Genomic DNA, 26,435 nt, shown 5'->3' on the forward strand with positions numbered 1-26,435 from the left:
CTTGTCCACTCTTCAGAATTCAAGTTACATTAGTTCATCTACAGAGTTATTCCTATAAATCAATTCATTTAATTTAATTCACGATTTTGTCAGTTAGCTTGGTTAAGTCATTAGTTCAGTTTACTCAAATTATCCCTTACCAGTTGTTGTTATTGTCTGATAATGTATCACGTAAAATCAACCATATGTGACTGTTTTTACAAGACATTCATATCATCAAACCCGTGTGGGTAGCACGTAGTGCTGATGTGCTCTAAATTCCCCTATCAAGAAGTACCCGTTATGGATGATGGACCAAACTTGTGCGTCGAAATTTCTGTCCCTGTTGTGAATGATTTTGTGAAGGTTAATGGGCATTCCAAAACACTGAGACACCACTAATAGTGACACTGTAATTTACACAATTATGAATTCCCTATTAAGTACACACACACACACACACTTCTTCAGGTAAACTACGCTCTGCAGAACACCCACTGCCGCCTCTATAACACTCACACACTACACCAACAGCATTTACCTCACCTTCCTAAATACTCCCTAATATTTTACCGTAGGATCAACTAAACACCGTTCAGAAAAAATGCGTGATAAACTTACATATTCTTACGACAAATTTGTGTGACAGACATACATATTGTTCCAGTACTGCCATAACTTAAGGGACAGCATCTTGTAATTGTGGATGAAGCTATGAATTATACTATTTGTGGTCGTGTGTATGTATGCACAGTACAAAGTTCGCTCGTACCGTTGACGTAGTGAAGGAGGTGGCCGGGTGGCAGTGGGTCGGAGGGGCTATGTAATGGCCCCTGTTTCATAAACAGAATGATTACAATATATAAATGGGTTATTACGTATTGATTTATATACGTAATCATCCCCTGTAACTTTCCACTCCACTGGCTATATATAATAAGTCATCTTGATGGCATCTGGTCGGCACTCTTCCTTATAAGGTGTGGCCAGAGACAGCTTAGGTCAGCTTTGAAACGGCCGGGCGATCGGGGCACTTTAAGCAGGCCTATTTACAAAGCCTCCGTCCTTCTCTTAACACTCATAGTTACAGTGATAAGTTACGGTTTATTTACACTTTGAAATTGTCTTAGTCGTTCCTGAATAAATGGATAAGACAACTTGGGTTTTGCTACTAAGACCCAATAAAATATAAACGTTCCGGCCTAGTAAGAAGGCCTAGAACAGCTATACTCTATAGTGTGATAAGTACCCCCTGCTCACCACACAAGCCTGGGGAAGACACTAACTACACCTCGGCCAAGGACACACACCCAGCTTGACCTTCGCCCACTTCAACACATTCTCGTCCCATACTACACATTACACCCATCATGCAACACTGTCACACAACACTACAAAGGAATATAGGAGTACCTGTACATGCACAAGGGTATCCATATCAGCTCTGAAGGTGACATCGTGGTAGTCTCTGGTGGCCTTGTCCCAGTCCCCTTGGGAGATAAGGTTACAAGTGACTTCTGACTACATAATGGTTTCGAGAGTGAATCACTATATTTCCTTTAGATCTTGGGGGCTACGTGTGATCTGGAGGAGTTGAATTAGATCAAGAAGAAAATTCGATGTATCATACAGAACATGATTATGTGGTGCATCGCTCCTCCTCCAGAGATAATTGTATTATTTTTAACAACTTCAATGCGACCACTGACAGTTAAAGAGTTAGTTCTGGGATTTTTTGGTCCCCGTGGGTGTGGTGGCCATAGTGTCATAGCTTACTAAACCTTCGCTTGGAAAAGGTCACCAATATATAAAATACACTTGCCCTGGGTTACTGTAGTACTAGACGTATCGTGAATGAGGTCACTTACATTGTTGTGGACATTTGTTGACCCCGGACTCGTTGACATAACTTTCAAAAGATTACACCGATATAATACGAAGCTGTCACTCTAAGATTTTACAGTTTAGATGACACAAGAGAAAACTATGTGTCCTGACTACAGAAAGGAAGTTTATAGTCCATCTATGGGAAATATCCAACTTGAAGGTCAAGAGGTAACCAACTTCTGGCGCAGTATTAAGCCTAGAGTTAAAGAAGAGTAATTGTCTGTAGAACGATGCTGACAACTGTCCTGTAGCCAGACTGACTGTTATTGTTGGACAACTCATGCTGCTGTTGTATGATGACGTGCACACTGCAGGGTTGACAAACTACTGTATATGGTGGAAGCTGTTGAGCAGTAGATGATCATTTTATCATTGCGGGAATATGGCCGAATATGAATATTCAGGTGTTCGTGTATTATAGAATGTTGTATACAGTAGTTAAAGTGGACTCTGTTGTGATAGAAACTGGTCTATTTGAACGACATGAAGTTTATTGCAGCTCATCTGTAAAAAACGATTGAAGGTTATGTTGTTCTAAGAGTACCAATATTAATGACAAAATAATATCCGCAGGTAAAGTCTCAATGTGAGGTATGGACGGGCGACGCTGACTTGCCTCACCCTAGTCCACACTCACGGTCTTCATTATTGTACACACACCATCGTCCGTGCTGCTGAAATATTAAACTCTTGAGTGTTTTACACACTTGTTTTGTTTTTGTAACTGTAATAAGAGTTATTTCTCATTCCTCTGATAATGGCTTTTTTTTCTCATCTTGACTTCATATGCTAGTAACCCTGAAGAATGCTAACTCGTGCAGGTAATGGTTTATTCAGACCTCCCCTCCCTCCCCTCCCTCCCCCGCAAAAAAAGAAGATATGAAAAACACTACTGTTGAGTTACACGTCATGGACTGGGGAAGTTAAAATGCTCATATTGAACAAAACTTGTGTGTGTTTAGAATATTTGTGTGTACTTCTTCCAATAATACACCAAAAACTTTACCTCAGTATTAAGGTCAGGCGGCGTCCTGGGGGGAGGATGACACTGTGTAATCCACCTCTTTCATAACCACACGTGACCTGGTCTGGTGATAATATTTCTGATTGTGAAGGTGTGACCATGAAGGCGTGGTCTTTATATTGGCGCGTTTTGATGAAAATTGGTTGTTGTAGCAGTCTGCACACTTTGCTCGCGTTTTACCTTTATTACCACTTCACGTAGGCCTATATACGTAGACACCTGATCCGTACTCTTTCTCTCTCTCTCTCCCTCCGCGCCTCCTACACTCCCTCAAAGTTTATCCTTGAAATTCCCCACCTCTGAGATTTCCCCCATATGTTAGTAGGTCCGCCTCAGAAATATCTTCCTCATTTGCCTAAGCACCGCCTACATAACTTTCCTTTTCGTGTCCCTCCGTCTAGCCCACTGCCTAGGGCTTGGGTGGGACACGGCCTTCTGAGGGGGTAGTGTGGTGTCTAGTTGGAGTGGAAGATGAGACATAAGGGAGAGAAAGAGACACATCACAGGGGTGGAGAATTTAACTAGAGATATTTAATATATGTTTTAATACTTACATAATTTAGCAAATATTATACAAGCATATTAATGGGTAGCAATAAAACATTTAAACATCTATCTGAAGAACTTTACTATAAGCGTATGAAACAGGGCTACATCAAACTTACTAACAGGCTTGCTAAGTTGGGAACTTTTGATGATAAACTTCCTAACTGGGCAAATTTTGGTTGCTATAAATATGTTAGCAAGGTTGATGTATGACCAGCCGTGTTTCTTATAAGCTTATGGAACAGTTTATCATGTGTAAACAAGATAGGTTGGTGCATGATCCTATGTTTTAATGAACGGTTAACGTATGTTAAGTGGACGGATTCACAAATATTAGTCAGAGATCAAAACCTATTAAAGCAAATTCAATTACTGTAATCAATTGGATGATTCAACATTTGATATTTGAATATGCTTATCTTATTATCAGTGTGTATGGCCAAGGTCAGAAGAGAGATTCTAGGCACATATTTGTTCATATCTAGGTCAGAATATCATCTTCACACTCATTACATGGAAATTTCTGTGCCTACAATTCAAAACTAAACCCGCATAAACTGATATCTCAGCACCACTGAATCAGCACATTGGCTTCGACGGAAGATGTCAGACCACCTTCAGTGCTTAACCTTGAATGATAGCACCGTGCTTCTAAACCAGTTGATTCCTGTATCTTGGGCGATAAAGTAGAACATGGCCTCGATCACCACACACGGGCATAAAGGAGAATGGAGGAATGTGGCCTGGTGAGCCAAGTGACTAACCCTTTTCCCTCACCCCCTTCGTCCCTTACCCCTACCCGGCTCACACCCTGTTGTAACCTTCCCCCGCCCACGTCCTCACATACATTAAGCCTTTTCTCCCCAGTGACCCTTAACCCTCCTTATACTCCATTCCCTGGGTCCTCTCCCTCCCCGTACCATTCCTCTTACCCCCTTCCCACATTCACCCCCTCCTTCCTCCAGGCGACGACGGCAGACAGCCACAAGGCATTACCACCGGACGCCATTACTTGATGTCTCGGAGTCGTTGTCTTACCCTTTCAACATACCTAGACACCATGAATCCGGGTCACACCAGCGATAATATTATTATTTACAACTGCCGCTTTGTGTTATTATAATTGCAGTTGATACTTGCAGAGGAGAGTGAATCAGAAGACGTATGTATCACTTGATAATTACGCGAGTGTTAGCATTACTTATTTTCTCGTCCTTTGATCTCTGTCTACAGAAACTGAGTCAAGAGTGACGTGGTGTCTACAATTTACTTGACTCTATAAGGCTAATGACTTCCCCCGATACATATCTTCTTCCCTCACGAGATATTGCTTTCTGATTACCCACGCTTGGTTGTGTCTATCTGAAAAGCAGCACCAGGTTATGACGGCCAAAGTGTATTACAGCACCAGGCCAGGCTGACACAACAGAGATAAGTGAAAGTGAGATGCCGGAGCGGGAGGCCCATCTGTCCTCCGCCAGGTAGACTTCCGGTAAAGGTGTTGGCGGCATTGCTTATATACAAGAGACGTTGGTTCCTCCGTGGGTGGTTCACGTGTGGCTGGAGTTAACGGACACACCTCAAACAGCCAGACACTCGTACAGACTATTAAAATGAAAGACTTGAAAATACCCTTACAAACACAACAGCTAAAATAGAAGAAAATGCTGTAAACGTAAAATAGTTTTCGTGAAATTAATTTGTGAATCCCATCGTGAATAGAGGCAACTGATCCCGAATAGTATACTGCACTGTGCTATTTATTGCATGTATCCCCCTCTCTTTTTGTTCTATCTCTCATACTTTCCTCGATTATCCTTCTCCTTTCCTTCGTATACCTTTTTTTCCTGCCCGCCCCTCTTCCCTCTATCCAATTCATTTCTTTTATTTCCAGATTCATAATCATCTCTCATCGCTTACCTTCTTCCTCTTTCCTCCTTTGTCTTATAAATTTCCCGTCCATCCTAGTCTCCTTGTCTCCTATTTTTCTTCTCCTTTTTCCTTAATCGCACTCTCCCGTTCTTTCCTTTCGTTCACCACTTTCTGATTATGCCCTCTCTCTCTTCCTACATTCCTTTTATCTTCCTTCCAGCCCTTTCCTCCTACGTCTTCCACCTCGCCTCCTCCCACTCTTTTCCATCTCCCTCCCTCTACTTTCTCACCTCTCACCATCATGGAAAAGTTCTGGTCTGCCCTCCCAAGCTGTAGAAGAATACATCTCGGTTGTCTTTGAGTTTATTGTAGTCGGTAATATATTGATAAAAAGGGTCAGTTTTGTAATGAATCTTGCTGAAAAGTTGCGATTTTCCGTCAGTGATCCAATACACAATAATGTTACAGGTAAAGGATAATATGTTCAGCCAAGTCCATAGTTTAGTCGTGTCTCAAAGGTTAACACTTACCACTGTTTTTTTTTTTCATCTAATTAATGCCATTTTGGACGATGGCATCAGGGTCGTAGGGTGTTTCTTTCATGAACATTTTAGACAGTAGTCTTTATTTAATTTGCATTAAACAACTGAAGGTTCAGTTGTGATTTGTCCAATCACGCAAACCTTCTTATAAAACAATAGATCCCACAGACATCATTCCCACCACTTGTATTGTGGAAGATAATGTAGTCACGATAATTATCTGTCTTTTGAGGGGGAAGTTAACAAATACATCCTCCCTGATGTAGGACCCGGCACCTCGCTGGTCACGTCACCACTTACATCTTTTATTTTCTCTTCGTAGTTCTAATTGATCTTCTACTTTGTACTTTAGTCCCCTGTCCCCTGAGATTAAAACAGTCAAAAAGTCAGTGCGCTGAGTCTTTTCACTGTTGTTTATATAACACGGTATTTCTGTTTGTCAGAGTGCGTCACTTATTTGTTTCCAACCTTCCCAGATGTAATCCATCTCTCATCTCTTCTGCCCAACCACGCGCGACCTCGAGATAAGCTTACAGTGGTGTGTAGGCCGAGTGGTGGCGGGCGGAGGAGACCCACGTGCTGGGGGAAAACACGAAAGCTGGCGGATTATCCTCCCTCCTAATACAAACCTGAGGGATGTTGTCAACGGGGACTCATCACTCTTCACTGCAGGTTGGCAGAGTTGAAATATTTAAAGGAGTGTAACGTTAGTGCTTGACTGCACGTAAATTTGAGATATGCAATGAAAATACATTCAAGTTTCATGTTATGGGAGGTAATTAGTGACCCTAATCTATCGCAACAACTGACTGAAAAGTTGATTGACTATATCTCAAAAGGGTAATATTTAGGTGCAGGTTGTTGATAATATAACCTATGACATTTGTATGTCTACATCACTGTTTAATCTAAGGGGTCAATTAGCGAGGTGTGCAGAGTATCACCAGATGTTGTTGTGTTGCAGTACCTTTGTCAAAGTAAGATACATTTAATGTGTTTGTTTTATGGGGTTTGGAGTCATAAAGGATAACATTCTTAGTGCTATATTTTTAGGGCCAAAAGCTCAAAGTTCAACGTAGCTCGGCGCCCTGTAATACTTTTGACAACCACGTGGTACAAGAGGTGCCCAACGTTAGTAGCATCGGAGCCTGGCGTGTGCTGACACCTCCTCCTCTAGTGCAGTTTAATTGTGATAAATTATATTCAACCCTTCTCTTTACTGGTGCTACTATTTTTTAAGTTAACAGCAGCTTCTTTTAAGGCCAAGTTGTAGCTACCAAGGATAAGTTTGCTTTGATTGTCGTACATTAGGTAAGACTTTATTAGATTTAGTGTGGTAACAAAGCTTTTTTCTGAGACGTGCTTAATAAACTAACTTTGATTAAACTTCTTCGGTAGTTTAAGTGTTAGTTTATTAATCTAATAATTTATGTAGAGATAGGTCAAGAGCACAGCTTAAGGTCAAGATTAACTACGTCAAAATATTACAGATGGGTGTAAAGTTGACGGAAAGTACAGTAGATCGTAGATGACTGAAATACAGTATATCTCACGCAGCAATAACTCTTTTTTTTTGTAATTGTTATTCTCGTGTTTCAAATCAATCCCACAGTTTCGTTTTGGGAATTCAGAAATATATGAATTGAAGATATAGCAGTGGGTGCCTCATTTATGATCACGACGACAATACCATCTTAGCTTCTCGCAATTTATCATCCATAGGTTCTGAAGTCTCTCTCAATAAATTAAGCAAAGCTTGGTTACATTCACCTTAGTTTCGGCGAAGTTGAGATGTGGTCAAGACTGCCGAGAATTTCAAGTAACTTCATCCTCAGGAAGCTAGATATTATATACTGTATATATATATAATCATTACATAATCAGAAACTTCATTCCATGCCCTCTCCTTGACCTGGCTCTTCAATATCACCTCCCATATCCTACAGCAACCGCCATGTTCGTAGTCCAGGAAAATATGGATTAGGATATCAGATAAAGCTACATTCCCGACAAAATGGTAAGTGGGTACAGCCCTCGGCGGTGAGGATGATGTGTGACAATGTAGGCGAGGTTCCACCAGTGACTACCTATGTAACCTGTGACAGCGGCTACCTTCACCTGGGACCCTCCACCAGCCCGCACGCCTCAGTCTGCTAAGGGAAGACGGCGGCGCAGGTCTTGGGTTACCATACTCTCACATGCTCAAACTTGCTAAAACTCATACCCTCCAATGTTTTAAGTTCGCTTTACAAAAGAAGAAAACCATACTCTTATGAAGACAAATCAGAAGTGTTGATTGGTGTATTACGAAATTGTGATATAGAAGTTTACTTGTACGAAAGTGATGTAAAAAGATAATTCATACCATCATCACATGTAATGTCGCTAACTAATATATCTAATTATGGAACATAACATTTCATAGGTTGTGAAGTTGGAAATATATCTTCAGTGTTTTTTTTTTCAGTGTTATCTTGGCGAGTGGCAGATCAGGGCAGAAAAACAAGACCAAGTTAGGAATTCAGCGAGTTAACTCAGGTAAGAGTACTGAATCAGCTTTACAAAATTATATATGAATGAGTAAATTCATCTAGAGAACATTTGAATATATACTTAATTTATATCTGCCCTTACTGTGTATTGTGCGTTTACGTCCACATACAGTAGATTCAGTGTCGGATTAACCATGAGGCACTGCCCTCAGGCCCCCTGACTCTAAGGGGCCCCCAAATCCAAACATTCTCAAAGTTGAAGCGTATAAAACATGAACTCGTTCAACAATGTCCTAGCAACGTCTCAATCTTCTGTCTCTTGTGAACATTGAATGTATTATTTTGCACAAGCTTAATATTGATGAAATCATTGATAAATTTTGGTATATTTTGTTCTTGCTATATACAGTATATACTGTATACCTTGATGGTAGGGGGCCCCAAGTTGATCTGTGCCTCAGGCCCAGATACATACATACGCCTCACACGCAAGATTTGGCGATGAAAATTTATCCAGTCCTAAACCCACTCTTAATTTCTCAGGTCCTGTTTACTTAAGATTATTTTTTTATCCAATAAAATTTTAATTAAAATCAAAGTGGTAAGTGATAGAAGACTGATTCAGTTTTGTTCATAAAAGAAAATCATCTCCTCCTAATACCACAGACACTTATAATAGTGTTTACAACTTCCCGTCGCGTGTTGTTTGGCCCCGCAGTCAGCAGGACTTCTCACATTCAGTCTCAAATAGTGCAGTTTCTTCATCCCGTTGGGACATATGATACGCCTCCTTACCGTTGGTACGCCCCAGGTGCATCCTCTTACACTTCGTAACATTGAATCTCAGCAACCATTTCTTCGACCATTCTTGGAGCCCACAGAGGTCCTTTTCAAGCTCTTCACAGTCCGCTTGGTTCTTGATTTCCCGAAAGAACTTGGCGTCATCGGCAAACATTTGTATGGAGGAGTGTACAACGTCAGGCATGTCATTTATGAAACAAACAAACAACAGCGGGCCCAATACACTGCCCTGTGGTACCCCGCTTGTGACAGGTACGGATGATGATTTCGTGCCATTAATCACCACACACTGCTTGCGGTCATGTAGAAAGTCTTCTATCCACGCTAGGACATTTACCCGAATTCCGTACCCTGCTCAGACCGAGAGCAGCCAGATTCCGGTACTTCAGAGTCTCCGGCGCGTACAGCACTTTTATCCTTTGCCTAAGCTAATCAATAGCCAGGTGTAAGGCGAGTATACTGTAAGTCCCGAGAAGACCATCATCTCTCAAGAAGCTTGACACTTGTAAGGGCTCCCTACCCCTCCTCACATGTTCCTTCTTCGCCGTTATTACATATGTTCCTCATCCTGTGTTCCACCAACCATCAGTATTGTTCCGCCAGACAATTTGTAAACGTCGAAGTTCTCATCCGATTACAAACTTATGATGACAAAAAAGAAACTTTAGCATCTATACCTTGAGTCCGTTTTCCATGTTATGTATTTATGAGTGTGACTTCTTTGGGTTAGCCAAAAACAAGTTATTACGTAGATGACAGATGACTGAGGCGTGCTGTGTTACACTACAGGTATTGTCTTGGTCGTTATAGTGAAGGTCTCTGGTGTAATTAAATGTTAAAGCATCCGCTTTCTCCTTCACAACAGTGCACATACACTCACCGTCATGCTGAGCGGAGATGCTACTCCTTTCATGTCCCCGGAGAAGAATATATGAAGGTCTACTACAATAATTACCATATCAAAGGGGAAAGTTGGTTGGCAACTAAACAAAAAAAAGAAGTGAAATCTATCAAAGCAACCGAGACACAGGATGTTGTAAATAATGACATGTCTGTAAATATCCTTTATATGCAGACCATTGTCTTATAACCTTTATCTGACATTGTCGGTGAGACTACAGTAGAGGCTCGTGTTGTGTACAGTATGACTTATACCATGCTGTCTCTGAAGGCCAAAATGGGCAGAATCTTACTGTTGCTACTAACGTGTGCGGTCTACCGAGCTGGATGCGGTCTTCCGTGCAGGTGCTACTATATAGTATGTAGTCTACCGAGCTAGAGTTGTGTTTACCGGGATATTTACACTGTAGTATCCATTAACCTAACCTAAACTAGGTTAGGTTAATCGATGCTACAGTGTAAATATTCCGGTCAACCAACTCCAGCTCAGTAGACCACATACTATAGTAGCACCATCTAACCTGACTGAGCGTTACACCTGACCAGCAGATGGTACAATGTGTGATGGTAAATATACTTTAATATTACATATAAGGCGTTTATTGTAAGGCGTTTATTGTAAGGCGTTTTAGGTGCACGGAATAGCTAATGCGTTAGCTATTCCGTGCATCTAAAACGCCTATAATACTCTATCTAGTCTGTAAATGACCTTTAGTTATTAACACTCAATAAACGCCACCGGGAAGTATTCTGATTTTATTTACTTTGATCCTCTTCACCACTGATCAGCTCGTTAGCCGCTTGGGCGATCGGTCACGTCTCTGTTACGCACTGTTGGCAAGTACTGGGCATTCACCGGCTCCTGAATGTACCTGAACCTGCTCTAGTGTTGGTCAAGTCTTGTCTCGAAAGAGCTCACACTCGGTGCCGTCACAACACTCTCTGGTAGATTGTTCCAAGAGTTTACATCTTTCACTCCGAAAAAGTTTACCCTCAGTTTTCTGGACCTGCGGCTTCTTCAATCTTGAGCTGTGACCCCTTGTGGGGCGAGCGTCCGCCAGCTCCAAGTAAGGACACTCGACTAAGTAGTGCCCCTTAAGATGCTTATACACCTCAATTAGGTCGCCCCTTGCCCGTCTGTAGTATAAACTAGGCAAGTTCAGGCGCTCCAATCTCTCAGGGTAGCTGAGGTGCCGAAGTGCAAGCACCAGTCTGGTGGCCCTGCTTTGAAAATTTTCAACCAACTGACAGTCCCTAGCATATCTCGGGGACCAGGCGGGGAAGCACTTCACTCTTGAAGATCGTTCAGATATCTACACGGTCCGTCTAGATATCTGAACGACCTTCTTATAAGACCCAATAATGTATTTGCCTGATTTACCTTCTTCTCGGAATGGCCCGAGAACTTCAGCTCATTGTCAACATTCACACCTAGGTCCTTCTCACATTCAGTCTCAAATATTGCAATTTCTTTATCCCGTTGGGACATATGATACTCCTCCTAACCGTTGGTACGCCCCAGGTGCATCCTCTTACACTTCGTGACATTGAATCTCAGCAGTCATTTCTTCGACCATTCTTGGAGCTCATTCCCAACTTGTTCTAGTTTGGCACCCAGCAAGGATCCAGCTTTATCTATTTTCGTCCTTAGGGAACTCGTTCCCCTATGGTTTGCAATCGCCTCTTTTACCTTGACTATACAGTCAAGGCAATACCAGCAACAGCCTTTATGCTTTACGGGACACTTGCATCGTCCTAAACACTGCATTGGTCAGGCCTGTACCATCTACATCCGTCGCCCCCCTGCGGTAATCACATATCATACCCTTAATTGTTGTTGTTGTTGTAGGGGGGGGTGCAGACTGTGTATAGATCTACACACATTTAAAAATAAAGAGAAAAAAAGTTGTTAGCTGCCCTCTGCTGGTTTTAATCTCCCCTGTTGCCTTTAGAATTGTCTTTTTTTCAGTTCACTTCGGCGATTTGTCGGTATCTATGTGCTATCTCTATGTCCACTGCATTTTGCTATGCATAACGGATTTTATACGCCCACTCAGTCCTTTAGAAACACACAAAAAGAGAAGAAAACTTTCTTTGGGCGGTAATAGAATGCCTTTTAGGATAGCCAAGCTTGTTGATTTTTTTTAACTATTGTTTCCTCATATATGGGGAATCTCAGTACGTTTATCAATTTTAAAATTCAGATAAAAATAGTGAATCTGCACACACTGGGCGTCTCCATCATGGGCAGCGTTAGTGTAGGGATGGAGGACGTTACCCCTAAAATAAATTATCAGAGGCAACCACCTCCCTAAAAAACTAAATCTGAAAATAGGGTAACACTACGATTTTGCACTGATGTTTGTAATATTCCTGTTGCTTTAAGGTGAAGGCATACAGGAGACAGTGTGAACAGAAGCTGGAGGTGACGGCCAGAGAGGCAGCACTGCATCATGAGAGGTTGTGGTGCAGTAGGTGCGTTGGTCGGGTCTCAGCACGCCGCCACGAGCGGCCTTTCCCTCCTCGCCTAAACTAAACTCCGACTCATAAGGTGAACCTCATTGTCACATGTTATAACCCGAAGAATACTTCTACATATCTGTATTCCATTATGTATACCTAACCATTATGTATATGAATTGTTAATAACAAGTGACAGTACCAACAGACGCCAGTAGCGGGAGTGTACACGGCCTCATGAGGATGCAGGTGAGGACGTGGTGGTGCATGGTAACTGTGGTTACCCTGGGCTGGGCTGCCATACCCAAACCCACATATGCCTTCACCCTTGACGGCTATTTCAAGGTAATGATAAGTGCCTGCGTTACTGTTACTTATAGGGACAAAACATCGATAACCATAAACTGAGATGTCAGGAGTACTGTACTCCGTCAGGGCCGCAAGAAGGGAGAGAGTAGGTGCTAGGTGCGTCACTCGGTAAGCCACTCATGGTGTTCATCACTACAATGACTGTTCAGTGGGTGTTAAGGATTATGGTTGATGACCTCATTAACTAGTCCGTGTCTGTTGAATACGAAAATGTCATTCCATCACGTTAAGAAGCCTCTTCATGCGACAAATACTTTTACAGCCTCATAATTCCAGGTACTGGCCTTAGCAGCCAAGAAACGGGACATTTGGAGGAAGATCTTCTTGGGCAAGGATGTAGGTAAGCAAGCTGCGGGAAACTCACCACCAAACCGAGTGGTCAAACACCAAGAAATGCCACAGATTCATAAAACATAAGATGTCATATACCACTAGTTTGTGATGAAGGGGTTACTGTGACGTATGTGTCCTTTAAACAAACTAGAGCGCATCTCACCTTGTTGCCAACCACCAACCTGCTGTTGAGTAACTAGTAATTAAATTAGCTTTCTGTGAGCCACACGAATTACACTAATGGGTTATTTCATGGTTCCAAAAGTGCCACGAAGCTATTTTAGAAAGTGTGTGTGTGTGTGTGTGTGTGTGTGTGTGTGTGTGTGTGTTAAAAAGACGATTATACCTGCACTGTGTTTCTATGGGCACACAAAGTAACATCCAAATACAACTTGAACCTCTGAACTGACATTTAAACAAGTACAAATGTTTAGGTGGTTTGAGTATATATATTATTATCCCAATTTACTTGAATATTTTACACATATTTAGAAGTCATTTCGAGGGATAGCTTCCACGCACTTCCTCTTTCTGCCACTTGTTTATGGTACAGCAAAGAGCAAGTTCTGTTATTGTTGACTGTGTGTGTGTGGTGCTCCCCTCTCACAGGCAGTCTTCGTCTTACTGTGCTCTTGGCTGGAAATGCAAATAATAATGTTATCACTCGCTTTTCCATCTTGAATTTATCAGTATTTGTATCTTCAGGGTTTGCTGTGTCGCCGTGGTTGTTCAAGGACCGCGTGAAGCCTCCCTTCGTGCCCATCGTCACCACCTTCCCCAGGTACCCGGTCCATGGTCACTATCGTAACGAGTACATCCCGCCCCCGACCCTTCCACCCATCGTCCCTGTGGCTTTTACCGGGTCTCCACTTCCTGCCAACACCTCTTGGAGGACGTTCACTTTGACCTCTCTGCCTCTTCGATGACGCATATTTCCCCTCCGCTTACCATTAGCCAGCGGAGAGACAGCCAGTGGTACTCCTCGCCGAACCTATCGTTGATGCCACCACGTTTTCACCACCACACCTACAAGATAAATGACATTTCGCGAGAGGATATGAAATTAAAACCTCCTCGTGTTATCGTTGGTAGAATGATATATAAAAGAAAAACATTACCAGTTACTGCAACCCGGTGACAACACTAGGAAGTAAGCCATGCCTCTTGTGATATTAAGATCATAAATGACTCTTAAGATAAAATGTACTTAGATTTATAAGTAAAGACAGTATTTTAGAGGAGAAGAGTATCTTTAATACTGTGTTTCCCTCATACAAAGGGTTCAAAGTTTTAAAACTTTCCTCGAGTACAGTTGCAATTATACTGTGCGCAACATAAACATTTTGTTTCAGATTTGATTTGTAGAAGGAGAATAAACAGTGCAAAAAATCTTTTAGTACCCTATCCAGGCAAGTATTACGAATTAATTATTTCATAATTCCTTCTCACATAAAGAAAAATACATACAGTACTTTAGATTATTAATAATACACAGTGTTGTGAAGAGAATCGTGTGAGCCGGTCGTCGCAATGTGCTTTCAAAATTATTATTTTGAAAAAGAAAAACTTGAAACATCCTTCCAAGAACTAAATGAGATAAGACATAGAGTTTATAATAGTAAAAAAAAGATGAAGGGCTAAGTAATTCGAGTAACTGCAAACTGAAACATGTAAGTGGGAGGCAGGAGTATCCTTTTAGGGTACAGTATAGTGAACCGAATAATGTCAAAGCAAAACAGGAAAAGTAATAAGTGAAGGAGGTATAAGACCTGCCTTAAGTAAGCTCATGAATGGTAAAGCGCCTAGAGTGGACTGAATCACCGGTGAAAAATAAGGGATGGGTGATGGAAAAGTGATATAATGAATGTCAAACGTGTACAACCTATGAGAATGGTATAGAGGGCAAGCATAGTTCCCTAGTATGAAGGGTGAAATGTGAGTAATATGCCTGGGAACGTGTAGGGTAGAATTACAGTATATTACTAAGAGAAAGAAAAACTGTATATTATGGGAAGAGCAGTATAGGACCAGAAATGTTATAGGATGTTAGATTTGGTAAGGTTTGACCGTTTGAGGTTGAGAGGGTATGTTCTCATTTAGAAATGGGAGTGAAAAGACACCGGTGAAACGAAAAAAAAAGTGTCATTTGTTTATACTACAGACGGACAAGGGGTGACCTAATTGAAGTGTATAAACACAAGAGGTCACAGCTCGAGGTTGAAGAAGCTACAAGTCCAGAAAACTGAGGGGAAACTTTATCGGAATGAGAATTGTGAACTCTTGGGACAATCTGCCAGAGTTTAGTGACAGCACAGAGTGTGAGCTCTTTCAAGACCAGACTTGACCAACACTGGAGCAGGTTCAGGTACATTCAGGAGCCAGTTCATGCACAAAACTTGACAGCAATGCGTAACAGACGTGACTAAGCGCCCAAGCGGCTAACGAGCCGATCAGTGGCTAAGAGGATAAAATTAAAAGTAAGAAGTAAAGAACTGTGTCAAAATGCCGGCTGATAAAGTGTTTTATTTGCACAATATTTGCAGATTCAGCTAGGACTTACCAGTTCTAAAATACTCCCCATCCTTCATCTAAATTAAAATAATGTTAATTATAAGAAGTCAATTTGAATATTTTATCCATTACCTAAATAATTATATTATTATTTTACTTTAATGAGTATAAATAAATTAAATATAATGAATTATATAAAATTATATATAAATAAACTCTTGGATTATGATTTGATATTTTTTTATACAAAGTAATATAGAGAATAACGGACATATAGAACCATGTGGTTATCTTAATGACGTATTAGAGGTGGTGGCGCGAACGTCCCCTGACAACGTGGTGTCTCCTGTGGGGAATCTCATTAAGGCATTTTTTAATAACAATTCCTTTCATCCAACGAAATACCTGCAAACTTTAGGTAATTATATGTTTTTTTGTAGTATGTGGTGTAGACAGTAGATGTTTTTGGTTCCTTTGTGATCAACTGGGGGTAAAGGTTTGGCCTTGGTATGGCGTCCCGATAGGTATTTGAGTAGGTCCGTTAATACTGTTTAGTTAAGAGCATATGATAAAAGAATATATATCAGGATTTATGGTTTCATGTTGGTACTTTGTCTTGCTGTCATGTTTGGACCATCTATACCACTTGTCTTCAGGTATGGGACTTAAAAAGGAATTTAAAGCGTTGTAGTCACGTCTGGGCCAGTATGTCTGCCGCCACCGGTTGATTAAGGCATTAAACTGAATAAATAATATATATATATCTTCCCCCCTTTTCTCCACCTTTCTAGATTTTGGTAAATGTTCAGTTTATGTCTGCCATTATATAGTTTATCTCTGCCATTATATATTTATGTGTGTTGACAATGTCCTTTAATGTGTTTATTTTAATGCATAGATTGCTCGAGACTGATGACCTAGATTACTTAATTTAATCACTTGCAAACATGGTTAGGTAAAATTATCGTTTCAGTCATCCACCTATTTGGAACTGAACCTAATCTAACCTAACCTGAACCTTACCTAACCTGTAAAAAATGGGTCACAGCACTGCTTCTGAAATGCAACCTAACCTATCCTAACCTACTAAAATTCGCTGGATGACTGAAACGATAATAATACCCAAGGTTAAGATATATTAGGTGGTTGGTTTGTTAGTTGTAAAGTTGGTTTGGTTTGCAAATGACCGTATTGAGTAATCTAGGATCAGTGTAATGCGCCTTAATATCAAGTTAAGGTTCGTGAGCAGACAAATAACCACTGATTCATGTGATTTTCAATATGAAATGTCATTGAATTATTGATTTCAGTACTTGTAGTCAGCTGGGTTAATATTCGTCCATTGGCTGTCCGCAGGTTTCCAATTTTCAACATTACAGACACAAGACTGAAAAACCAAACATAAAACTTCGATATCATTTCTATTGTAAATCAATATTAACAGAGTATTTCACAAATTTCTAGGCGTAAATTTCTGTACCCGCTGTGTTGCCCCAGTCATTTCTCTCGTCTCCTCACTTTTCTCGTTCTCTCCTCCTCATTGCGACATGACAACCAATGATCTTCAAGTATTGTGTCATGTGACATGGCTGGCCAATCATTCTGAAGCAGCCATTATGAAGCCTGAAATAGCCATTTTGAAGGATCGTGATGGAGTGCAAAAAAGTGCTCTCTCTCTCTTATCTAGCTGTTATTCAGTGAGTTTGTGGCACTGGGTGTTCTGGTCACTCCGGGGTCACCATTTGTAGAATTATGAGATATTGGTTCACACTCAGGATGGGATGGAGAAAGGAAGCTCACAATGTATACATATTGTATTGTGTTGGAACAGAAAATTATCTCAAGAGTTTCTACAAAAAGAGTAGCTCGGTTATTCAAGTCATTTGGGGTGAACTTGTTTCTCCAGTCGATGTCGCCAAAGTTAAAGTCCCCCCATGATAAGGAGGTGGCTAGGGTTGAGCATTGCCGCATTGTCTATTATGGGTCTTAAGTTCCTTTGATTTAGTGGGTCACAGTTTAGGGATCTGTAGATACACCCGACAATAAGTAAGTGCCTTGAAAGAGCTCACACTCGGTGCCTTCACTGTTTTCTGGACTTGTGGCTTCTTCAACCCTGAGCTGTGACCCCTTGTAGGGCGAGCGTCTGCCAGCTCCAGGTAGGAACACTCGACTAAGTACAGTACTGCCCTTAATATGTTTATACACATCAATTAGGTCGCCGCTTGCCTGTTTGTAGTATAAGCTAGGCAGTTGCAGGCATTCTAATCTCCCTGGGTAGCTGAGGGTCCTTAGAGCAGGCACCAGTCTCCTGGCCTTACTTTGGACATTTTCAACCAATTGACAGTCTAGAATATCTTGGGGACCAGACAGGGCGACAGTACTCCAGATGGGGTTAGCACTTCACTCTTGAAGATCGTTACGAGGGATGGACCATCTAGATATCTGAACAACCTTCTTTCAGACGTACTAGTTTCATTGCTTAATTCACCTTCTCATAGTGTTCTGAGAACTTAAGTTCCTTGTTGACAAACACACCCAGGTCCTTTTCACATTCGGTCTCAATGCAGTGTTTTCGTCCTGTTGGGACATGTGATATGCCTACTTACTGTTGGTGTGACCTAGGTGCAGCCTCTTGAACTTAGTGACAATGAATCTTTGCAGTCATTTCTTCTACCATTCTTGAAACTTGCAGATATCTTTGTGTAGCTTTTCACAGTTTGTTTGGTTCTTAATTTCCCTGAATAACTTTGCATCATTCACACAACATTTGTATGGAGGAATGTGTATAACTTCTGGCATGTCATTTATGAAACAAACAAACAACGGGCCCAATACACTGCCCTGTGGTACCCCGCTTGTCACAGGTACACATGACGATTTCATACCATTAATCACCACACAGCTTGCGATCATGAAGAAAGTGTCGGATACATGCTAGGAGGACATTTCCCCGAATCCCATGCCTTTCCTATTCAATTCTCAGCCTTTCATGGGGGTATTCTTTCGAAAGCCTTGTTCTAGAATTTGAGTCCAAACATCCAGGACCTTGAGTATTTGTGTTAAACAGGAGTGTCCTGTCATAAAACCGTGTTGACTCCTTTACAAGGTTGTTTCATAGTAGATGTTCCATCATGGCATCTCTTATAATGCTCTCTCATACTTAACACACTATGCTGGTCAGGCTCACTGGTCTATAATGATTATTCGTGGAGTGATGATTGCCCTTCTTTAATATAGGACTCACATAAGCCATTTTCCAATCATCCGGGACCTTTTGCTCGTCCAGGCATTTACAGAACAGGATTTTAAGAGGCTCTGCAAGGTCATTGCACAGTTCTCTTTAACACTGGGGTGCATCACATCAGGGCTAGGACACTTATTAATCTTTATCTTTGACAATTTATTTCTTATACCCTCTTCTGAGAACACAATGTGGGTCATTGCTGTGTCAAACCGTCTTTCCTCAAATGCAGTAAGAATGTTCACATCCTCTGTAGTGAACACTGAGGAAAATAATTTTTTCAATGCCTCTCGCAATATTCCTCTGGAATTCCTTTTTTGGCCCTTTTACAATCTGACTTGGCTTGGTTCCTGGGTCGGGCATACATCCTACTATCCTACTTATCATTTATCCTAACCCACATCTCGAAATCCTGAGTTTTCTTCTTAACATTGTCGACCGCCGCATGGTTGCATAACGGTCTCCTTGTATTCCTGGAGGCATTGGGTTTGATCTTGGGTATATGTTTATCGATCTAATGGTTAACTTTGACTGGCTATGATATTCAGCATAGTGTCTGCATTCTTATATCTTAGTGAGTCAGGCCAGTGAAAACCCCTCATCTTGTCCCTCATCCCGTCATAATTTCCTTTGTAATATTTGAACCTAGACCTGCTTTTGTCATGAACCAAGTAACAGTTAAATTTGAAGGACAACATTATGTGGTAACTGGTGTCAATGGGGCTAGGTGTTCCAGATTGGGCACCATACCTTTCTTGTTAGTTATGATGAGGTCCACCAGTTTAGGTGTTTGCTCCCCCTGTAGTGAGTCGGATTTTTAACATGTTGGAATAAAAAGTTTTCTCTCAAGAGTTTCTACAAAAAGGGTAGCGGGATTATTTTGATCATTTGGCGTGGATTCATTTCTCCAGTCGATGGTAAGGTTAGTTAGCTTTATTTGGTTGGTTAAGTCAGGTTCCATTATGTTCTAGTAAATGTCACCTCTTTTGAAATACTTCCTATCATGATAAGAACATTTGTGGAAAAAATGAACGAAATCAAGCAACTCCTTCAGGTACAGTGAGTTCTGCTATAACGCGTGTTTTGATAACGCGAATTTGCTCTAACGCGATTTATGAATTAGGAACGATATTTGTATAACGCGAACGCTTGTTTGCTATAACGCGATTTTTGCTTACTATTTCTCCAATTTTGTGGTACAGTGGGGTATGCTATAACGAATCTAATTGGTTCTAGAACCTTGTTCGTTATAGCATTCGTTCGTTATAGGATTAATCTGTTCCAGGCCCCCAAATACAACCACTTAACACTGAAAAATATAATATAAAATTGTAAAAATTGTAAAAAAGTGCATAAATATGCATCTAAACCCCTGAAATAAAGAATATCATTAATATTTGTAATAAAAAAACAATAAATTAGAAAAAAAAAAATTAAATAAAATGTTCGTTGTAGGAGTTTCGTTCGTTATAGCATTCTCAATTTTATAGGTAAAACCATTCGTTATAGGAATATTCGTAGTAGGATCCGTTCGTTATAGCATACCCCACTGTATTAACTGTGAATATAGTAAAGAAGAATATCAACAAGAAGCGTTCTGGTGATAGAATTCCCGGTGATGATCGTAAAAGAAAGGATATAACACTTGAAGAGAAGCTCGATTTTATCAACCTCAAAATCACCCTTCTCCCCCATCAAGTAAAGTGTTACATTTACTGTATGATTTCATTATTAGATATGAATGTAACATTTATTTAGACTGTGCTATCCTTTGTGTTCGGCTAACTACTAAATTTTTTCGATTTCGAGTAATCTGCACCTAACCCTATTTTCTCCATAAGCCCTGTTATTTCTATTACGCGATTTTCTATAACACGATATTTTACAAGAATACAATTATCGCGTTATAGCAGAACTACCTGTAATAGCGGTGTTCTCAATACACTGCCAAGTTTTTTTTGTTGTACTGTCCTGGTCAAAGGTCCTGTGCCAGGCATTTTTCCCTAACCTGGTTATGTGGCACCGTCAGAGACACAGGCACAAACACAAATGGTTTAAAGGGCGCATTTCATACCTAGTTTGCCTTGTTGCCAGCACTGTCAGGAACAAACCAATGAATACCATTAATAATTATTTAAACCTAAATTGATTGACTAGAACCAGTGTACAAGTATTTACGAGCACAGGCGAATTGCCTCCACACACACACACACTTGTTTGAGAGCGTGCTGTACTTTCCAATTGGTAAAATTGTTTGGGTAAACGATGTTACATCACTTTTAAGTTGAATTGAGTATTAAATATTTGGTGAAATATAAGACTTTAACGTGAGGATAGGAAGAAATCACACACACACACACACACACACACACACACACACACACACACACACACACACACACACACCCACACACACATGTAACCGATCGATATTATTATTGGGGGTGTTTTATGGATGGTAACACAGTGGAAGGGCCTGACAGAATAATGAATCGGCACAAACAAACTTCAGATATTTAATTTAATACTTTCCCTGACCTGGACTGGTGTTTCTGAGATTGAGGTTAAAGAGACAATGAGTAGTGGTTTGACATTTGTTTTAACTCCTTAGCACACCCTTACATTGCTAGAAAAACATTATCTGGACAAATTAGTTCTACTAGTCCCAATGTGAGCTCACACAACCCAATAATTATCCAAGACCTGAGCATTTCCCATTACACACCGTGCATCCCAAAACAATGGATGATAATGACCTCACCACCCCGGGCAGTGCTGAGGTCAGGTGTCGTGCCTCCCAGGGTTAAACCCCACTCTCGTCTCTTTTAAAAACACAACCTCTGACAGGGCCCCTACCTCAGCATCCCCTCAACAACATATTCATAAAATATTATATGGCTTGATAATCATGAAATATTATGCTGTGATATCATTAAAGCCCAATTAACATGCACATACATAAATCATGAAATTACTGTATATGCCGACTAGTGTTGCGGCCGACGAGGAGCCACTCATGGCTTGGCAGGGGGACAGCTCACTAGCTGATTTTATGTAATTTACTCCTGTACTCATAAGTCATAGGTGCATCCTCCACCATACCCATAGCAGTGCACAGCAACTCTAGTCGAGATGTGAACACCTTACGTCTACGCCATTAAAGTCAATACATCACATGCATAGCACCAAATAATTCCCTTAGCATCCCCTGCATCCAGAGTGTAGGATCAACCATGACAGGCTATTGACCCTACACCAGGACTTGGTTAAGCAACCCACATGCACCCATAGTTCATAAAAATGGAAGTTACTTATAGAGAATCAGCATAGTCACTCTTTGAAGCCATGAAGCCAATAGTTATTCGACGCACTAGTAAAGTGGTTCCCAACCTTTTTTGGCTGCGACCCTAAATTTCCCAACAATACGGTGTCGTGACCTTACTGAGGACACCCCACGACCCTGATTTGGGTCGCGACCTGAGGTTGGGAACCACTGCACTGGTACCATGAGATTTCAGTCACCCATAAACAGGCAGGCTTACACTACACCATATTGAGAGTACACTCAGTTGTATACAGGGGCTGTTGATTCCCGTTAACGTTACGTGAGAGTGACAGAGCTAATCCTTCCTCAGTGTGTCAGATCACTGTAAGAACCAGTGGTATGCGATTCCTTGCTGGATAAGATCAGGGATGTTTATCTTTTAAATTGCTAACACAATAGAAAAAAATGTAGATGGTGGATGTTTTCTTCTATTGATCTGGCCAAGGAGGGTGGAGGGGAGGTTCTCACCCAAGAAATGTTCATAAATTTAATATATTTTGATGCATTTTAAGGGTTGTGGGGGTAACAAAATCAGCTTCTCTATTTTAATTTTCCATGTGCTTGGTTTAAGTGAAACTCATGTTGATCATTATCAGCATGGATAGGAGGCAAATATCTTACCAAGCAAAGTATCATGGAGGGTTAATATCCAGAAGTATGTGTCCCCACATTACTTTGCAGATATCTTGTCTTGGTGATGCCTAAATGTTCATTGTTAATGTAAGTCTTGTTAGATTATGTACCATTTTTTTTTGCATTTTCCTTTGCTTTATAGTTTAATTCCACAGAGTTTCTGATAAAGAGCAACTGTAAATTTGTATTATAGTACCCCTGTATAATAAATAAAATCTTATTCTATATTATTTTACAGACAGAATGCTACAGCAAGCAAATGGAAGTGTTGATGCAATGCTGCCAAATTCAACCAGTACTGTCCAACACCAGTCTGCAATTGGTTGTTTTGTACCATCTCCATCATATTCCCTACCAGCAAATGTCAGTCCAGTTAGTTTGATCTTGCCCTATGTTTATCCCCCAAATGATTCAGTTGTGACCAACATGGGGGATATAAACTGTCAAAGTCAACAACCCAATCCTATTCCCATCAGTACACCAATATATTGTGATCCCAATCCTGTTTCCCTCAGTACACCGATGTATTGTGATTCCAATCCTGTTTCCCTCAGTACACCAATATATTGTGATCCCAATCCTGTTCCCATCAGTGCTCCAATATACTGTGATACACATGGGCCTTGTGTCATGTACAGGTATATGTGTTCACCATTGCCCATATCCATGTTGAGTCCCACTGAGTTGGAAAACCAAGGTAACAGTGAGTCACTCATTGATGTGAAAAAGGAATGTGATGGTAGACTGGTTATGGAATATTCAGTCTCTGATTATCCATCCTCACCAAGTCTACTTAAATTGCAAGAGGAAAAGTCTGAGGAAACAGTTGAAGAAATGAATGCATCACCTCTCAGCTCTACAAACTTAGACCCAGAAAGTACTGGAAACAGTGTAGATTCTCCACATGAGACACCAACTGTAGCAGAAGTCCAGAGTAGTGAACCTAAAGTAGAAGAGGAACAAGAGATTGGAGTTTTTGGGATTGATGGGTGTTGGTACCCATTGCCCAAGGATGTTCCCCAGTCTTGTTTAAAAACTGTTATATCTGATTCCTTCCCTCAGGCTCAGGACAATTTGAATTTGTATTCTTCAGATTGGCAGCAATATGTCAGTGAAGCAAAGGACTCCACTTATTCACCTCACAAGATACTGAACCCTGATATTGATATCAGATCATCTTACAGTCAGAAGACACCACCATCCAAGTCTAAGATAAATAATAATCACACTCCTCTTCCCTTCTACAACCATTATCATCATCTGAACCTTCCAATTCACACCTTAGGACGACCCCGACTGCTCCATACTCATCATAAAGATGATAATGAACTGTAAGTTATATTCTTTCTATATTTCTATTTTTTACCCCCTTTACTTCGGTATACAATATGTAAAGTGGAGTTTAGAGTGATTAAAAGAGAAGAAAACAAAATATTTTCTTCCTAATTGCACCTCAGTACTTATTGGAATTTTTAAATTTTAAGACCACTATAGTGCAGTGATGTTATAAGCTCGATGTTTGCCTTTGATACTTCCTGTTCAGTATTGTAGCTCTATTTACTTTACTTTATCCTCTTCGCCACTTGTCGGCTTGTTAGTCGCTTGGGTGGTCGGTTTACATCTTTCTTACACACACTTGGCATGTACTGGCTCTAGAATATATCTACCTGAGACAGTGTTAGTCAAGTCTGGTTTTGAAAGAGTTCACACTAGGCACAGTTGCAACATTGGCAGATTTTTTCGAGAGTTCACAACTCTCACTCCAAAAATGTTTGCCCTAACAATTTTTTGAACATGTAGCTTCATCAACCTTAAGTTGTGACCCTTAGTTGTGCAGGCATATGCCAGTTCCAGGTATGAACACTCGACTGTGTATAGTATAACTTCGGTGGTTTTTATAGACTTCTACTGAGTCACCCCTGGCCAGTCTATAGGATAAGAAGAGCATCTGCAGGCCTTCCAGTCTCTCTGGGTAACCAAGGTGCACCTGTCTGGTGGCTCTCCTTTGGACGTTTTAAATCAACTGACAGTCTCTAGCATATACTGTATAGGACACCAGGTGGGGTGACAATATTCCATACAGGAAACACTGCGCTATTGAGAAGTGTTATGGGGTTCTCACCGTCTAGATGTGTGAACTCCCTTCTTATAAGACCCACTAATTAGTAGCTTGATTCACTTTCTTCTCAAAATATGCTGAGAACTTCAGTTCGTTTTCAGCAAACACACCCAGGTCTTTTTCACATTTGGTTTCGGTCAAAAATGTTTTCACATCTAGTTGGGACATGTGATATACTTCCTTACTGTTGGTATGACCTAGGTGCATGCTTTTGCATTTCGTGAACTTAAATCTTAAACGCCATTTCTTTGAGCATAGTCAAAGCTCACAGAGATCTTCCTAAATGTTTCACAATCTGTTTGATTCCTAATTTTCCTGAATGACTTAGCATTGACCACAAGCATTTGTATCGATGATTATAAACCTTTTGGCATGTCATTTATGAAACAAACAACAATGGTCCCAGTACACTGCCCTGTGGTACCCCGCTTGTCGCAGGTACACTTGTTGATTTCATGCATTAATCATCACACACACTGCTTGCGGTCGTGAAGGAAGTCTTTAATCCATGGTAGGACGTTCCCCCAAATTCAGCACCCTTTCAGTTTAGTTTTCAGCTTTTCATTGGGTACTCTGTCAAAAGCCTTTGTAAAGTCTACATATATATTATCGATATTGTCACCACGTTCTAGGATGTCATTACATACATCCATCACCTTCAGTAATTGCGTTAAGCAGGAGCATCCAGGTATAAAACCATGTTGGCACTCCTTTACGGGGTGTGTTACATGCACACACCATCCATCCCACATACATATTGTGGAAAAAAAGAAGTAAAACAATGATTGTCCTAAGGGTAAACACGTGACGGGAGAACGCAGAGTGAACGGGGAGGGGAGCATTGCTAGGGAATCGGTCTCCCGGCTGGTCTTCGTTAGTGTAGTGAAAGCAAGTACTGTAGTGTATGCAAATGGCGACTTAAACTTTTATTTGCTGAGTTTGCAATACAGAATTTTTTGTTTAACTTATTTAATTTATTTTTATTTGTTCCTGACATTTCCTGGTACAGTAGTATATATATTAATTTAAGAAAACTATGGCTACAGGAGGAAAATACGCACAAAAGTTTTTTCCTAAATACTCCCTGCTAAATTGGGGTGTTTACCTATATCTTATATGCTGTATGATACAGTACTGTATTTTTTGTGTTTTTTATGTCATTATTGATCTTTGTATACATTTAGTATAATCGTCGGAAGATATGGTCAATTGGCTTTTCGGACAGGTGGTCCCCTCTTTTAGTCCGGATCATCGAGGGTTCACTGTAAAAAATAAACCTAATAGGCAAATGCTGTACAGTACTTACAAATTGGTATATGGTGACTAAATGTAATGTAAAAGTACCAAAGCACATATAAAATTCTACCCAGATGCTTATACAGGTACCTGTTTCATTTAAAA

General features: G+C 40.7%; 1 protein-coding gene across 1 annotated transcript; it reads left to right on the top strand.

Moving 5' to 3' along the window:
- Positions 1 to 8,014: 8,014 nt before the first annotated feature.
- On the top strand, positions 8,015 to 15,366 carry LOC121859851. Its single transcript, XM_042356816.1, has 5 exons — positions 8,015 to 8,388; positions 12,430 to 12,594; positions 12,712 to 12,848; positions 13,149 to 13,212; positions 13,911 to 15,366. The coding sequence occupies exons 3-5, from the start codon at positions 12,741 to 12,743 to the stop codon at positions 14,129 to 14,131; spliced, it is 393 nt and encodes a 130-aa protein (XP_042212750.1). The 5' UTR covers positions 8,015 to 8,388; positions 12,430 to 12,594; positions 12,712 to 12,740; the 3' UTR covers positions 14,132 to 15,366.
- Positions 15,367 to 26,435: the final 11,069 nt, after the last annotated feature.

Source organism: Homarus americanus, unplaced genomic scaffold (assembly GCF_018991925.1).
Source record: "Homarus americanus isolate GMGI-L3 unplaced genomic scaffold, GMGI_Hamer_2.0 scaffold29703, whole genome shotgun sequence".
Taxonomy (NCBI): Eukaryota; Metazoa; Arthropoda; class Malacostraca; order Decapoda; family Nephropidae; genus Homarus; species Homarus americanus.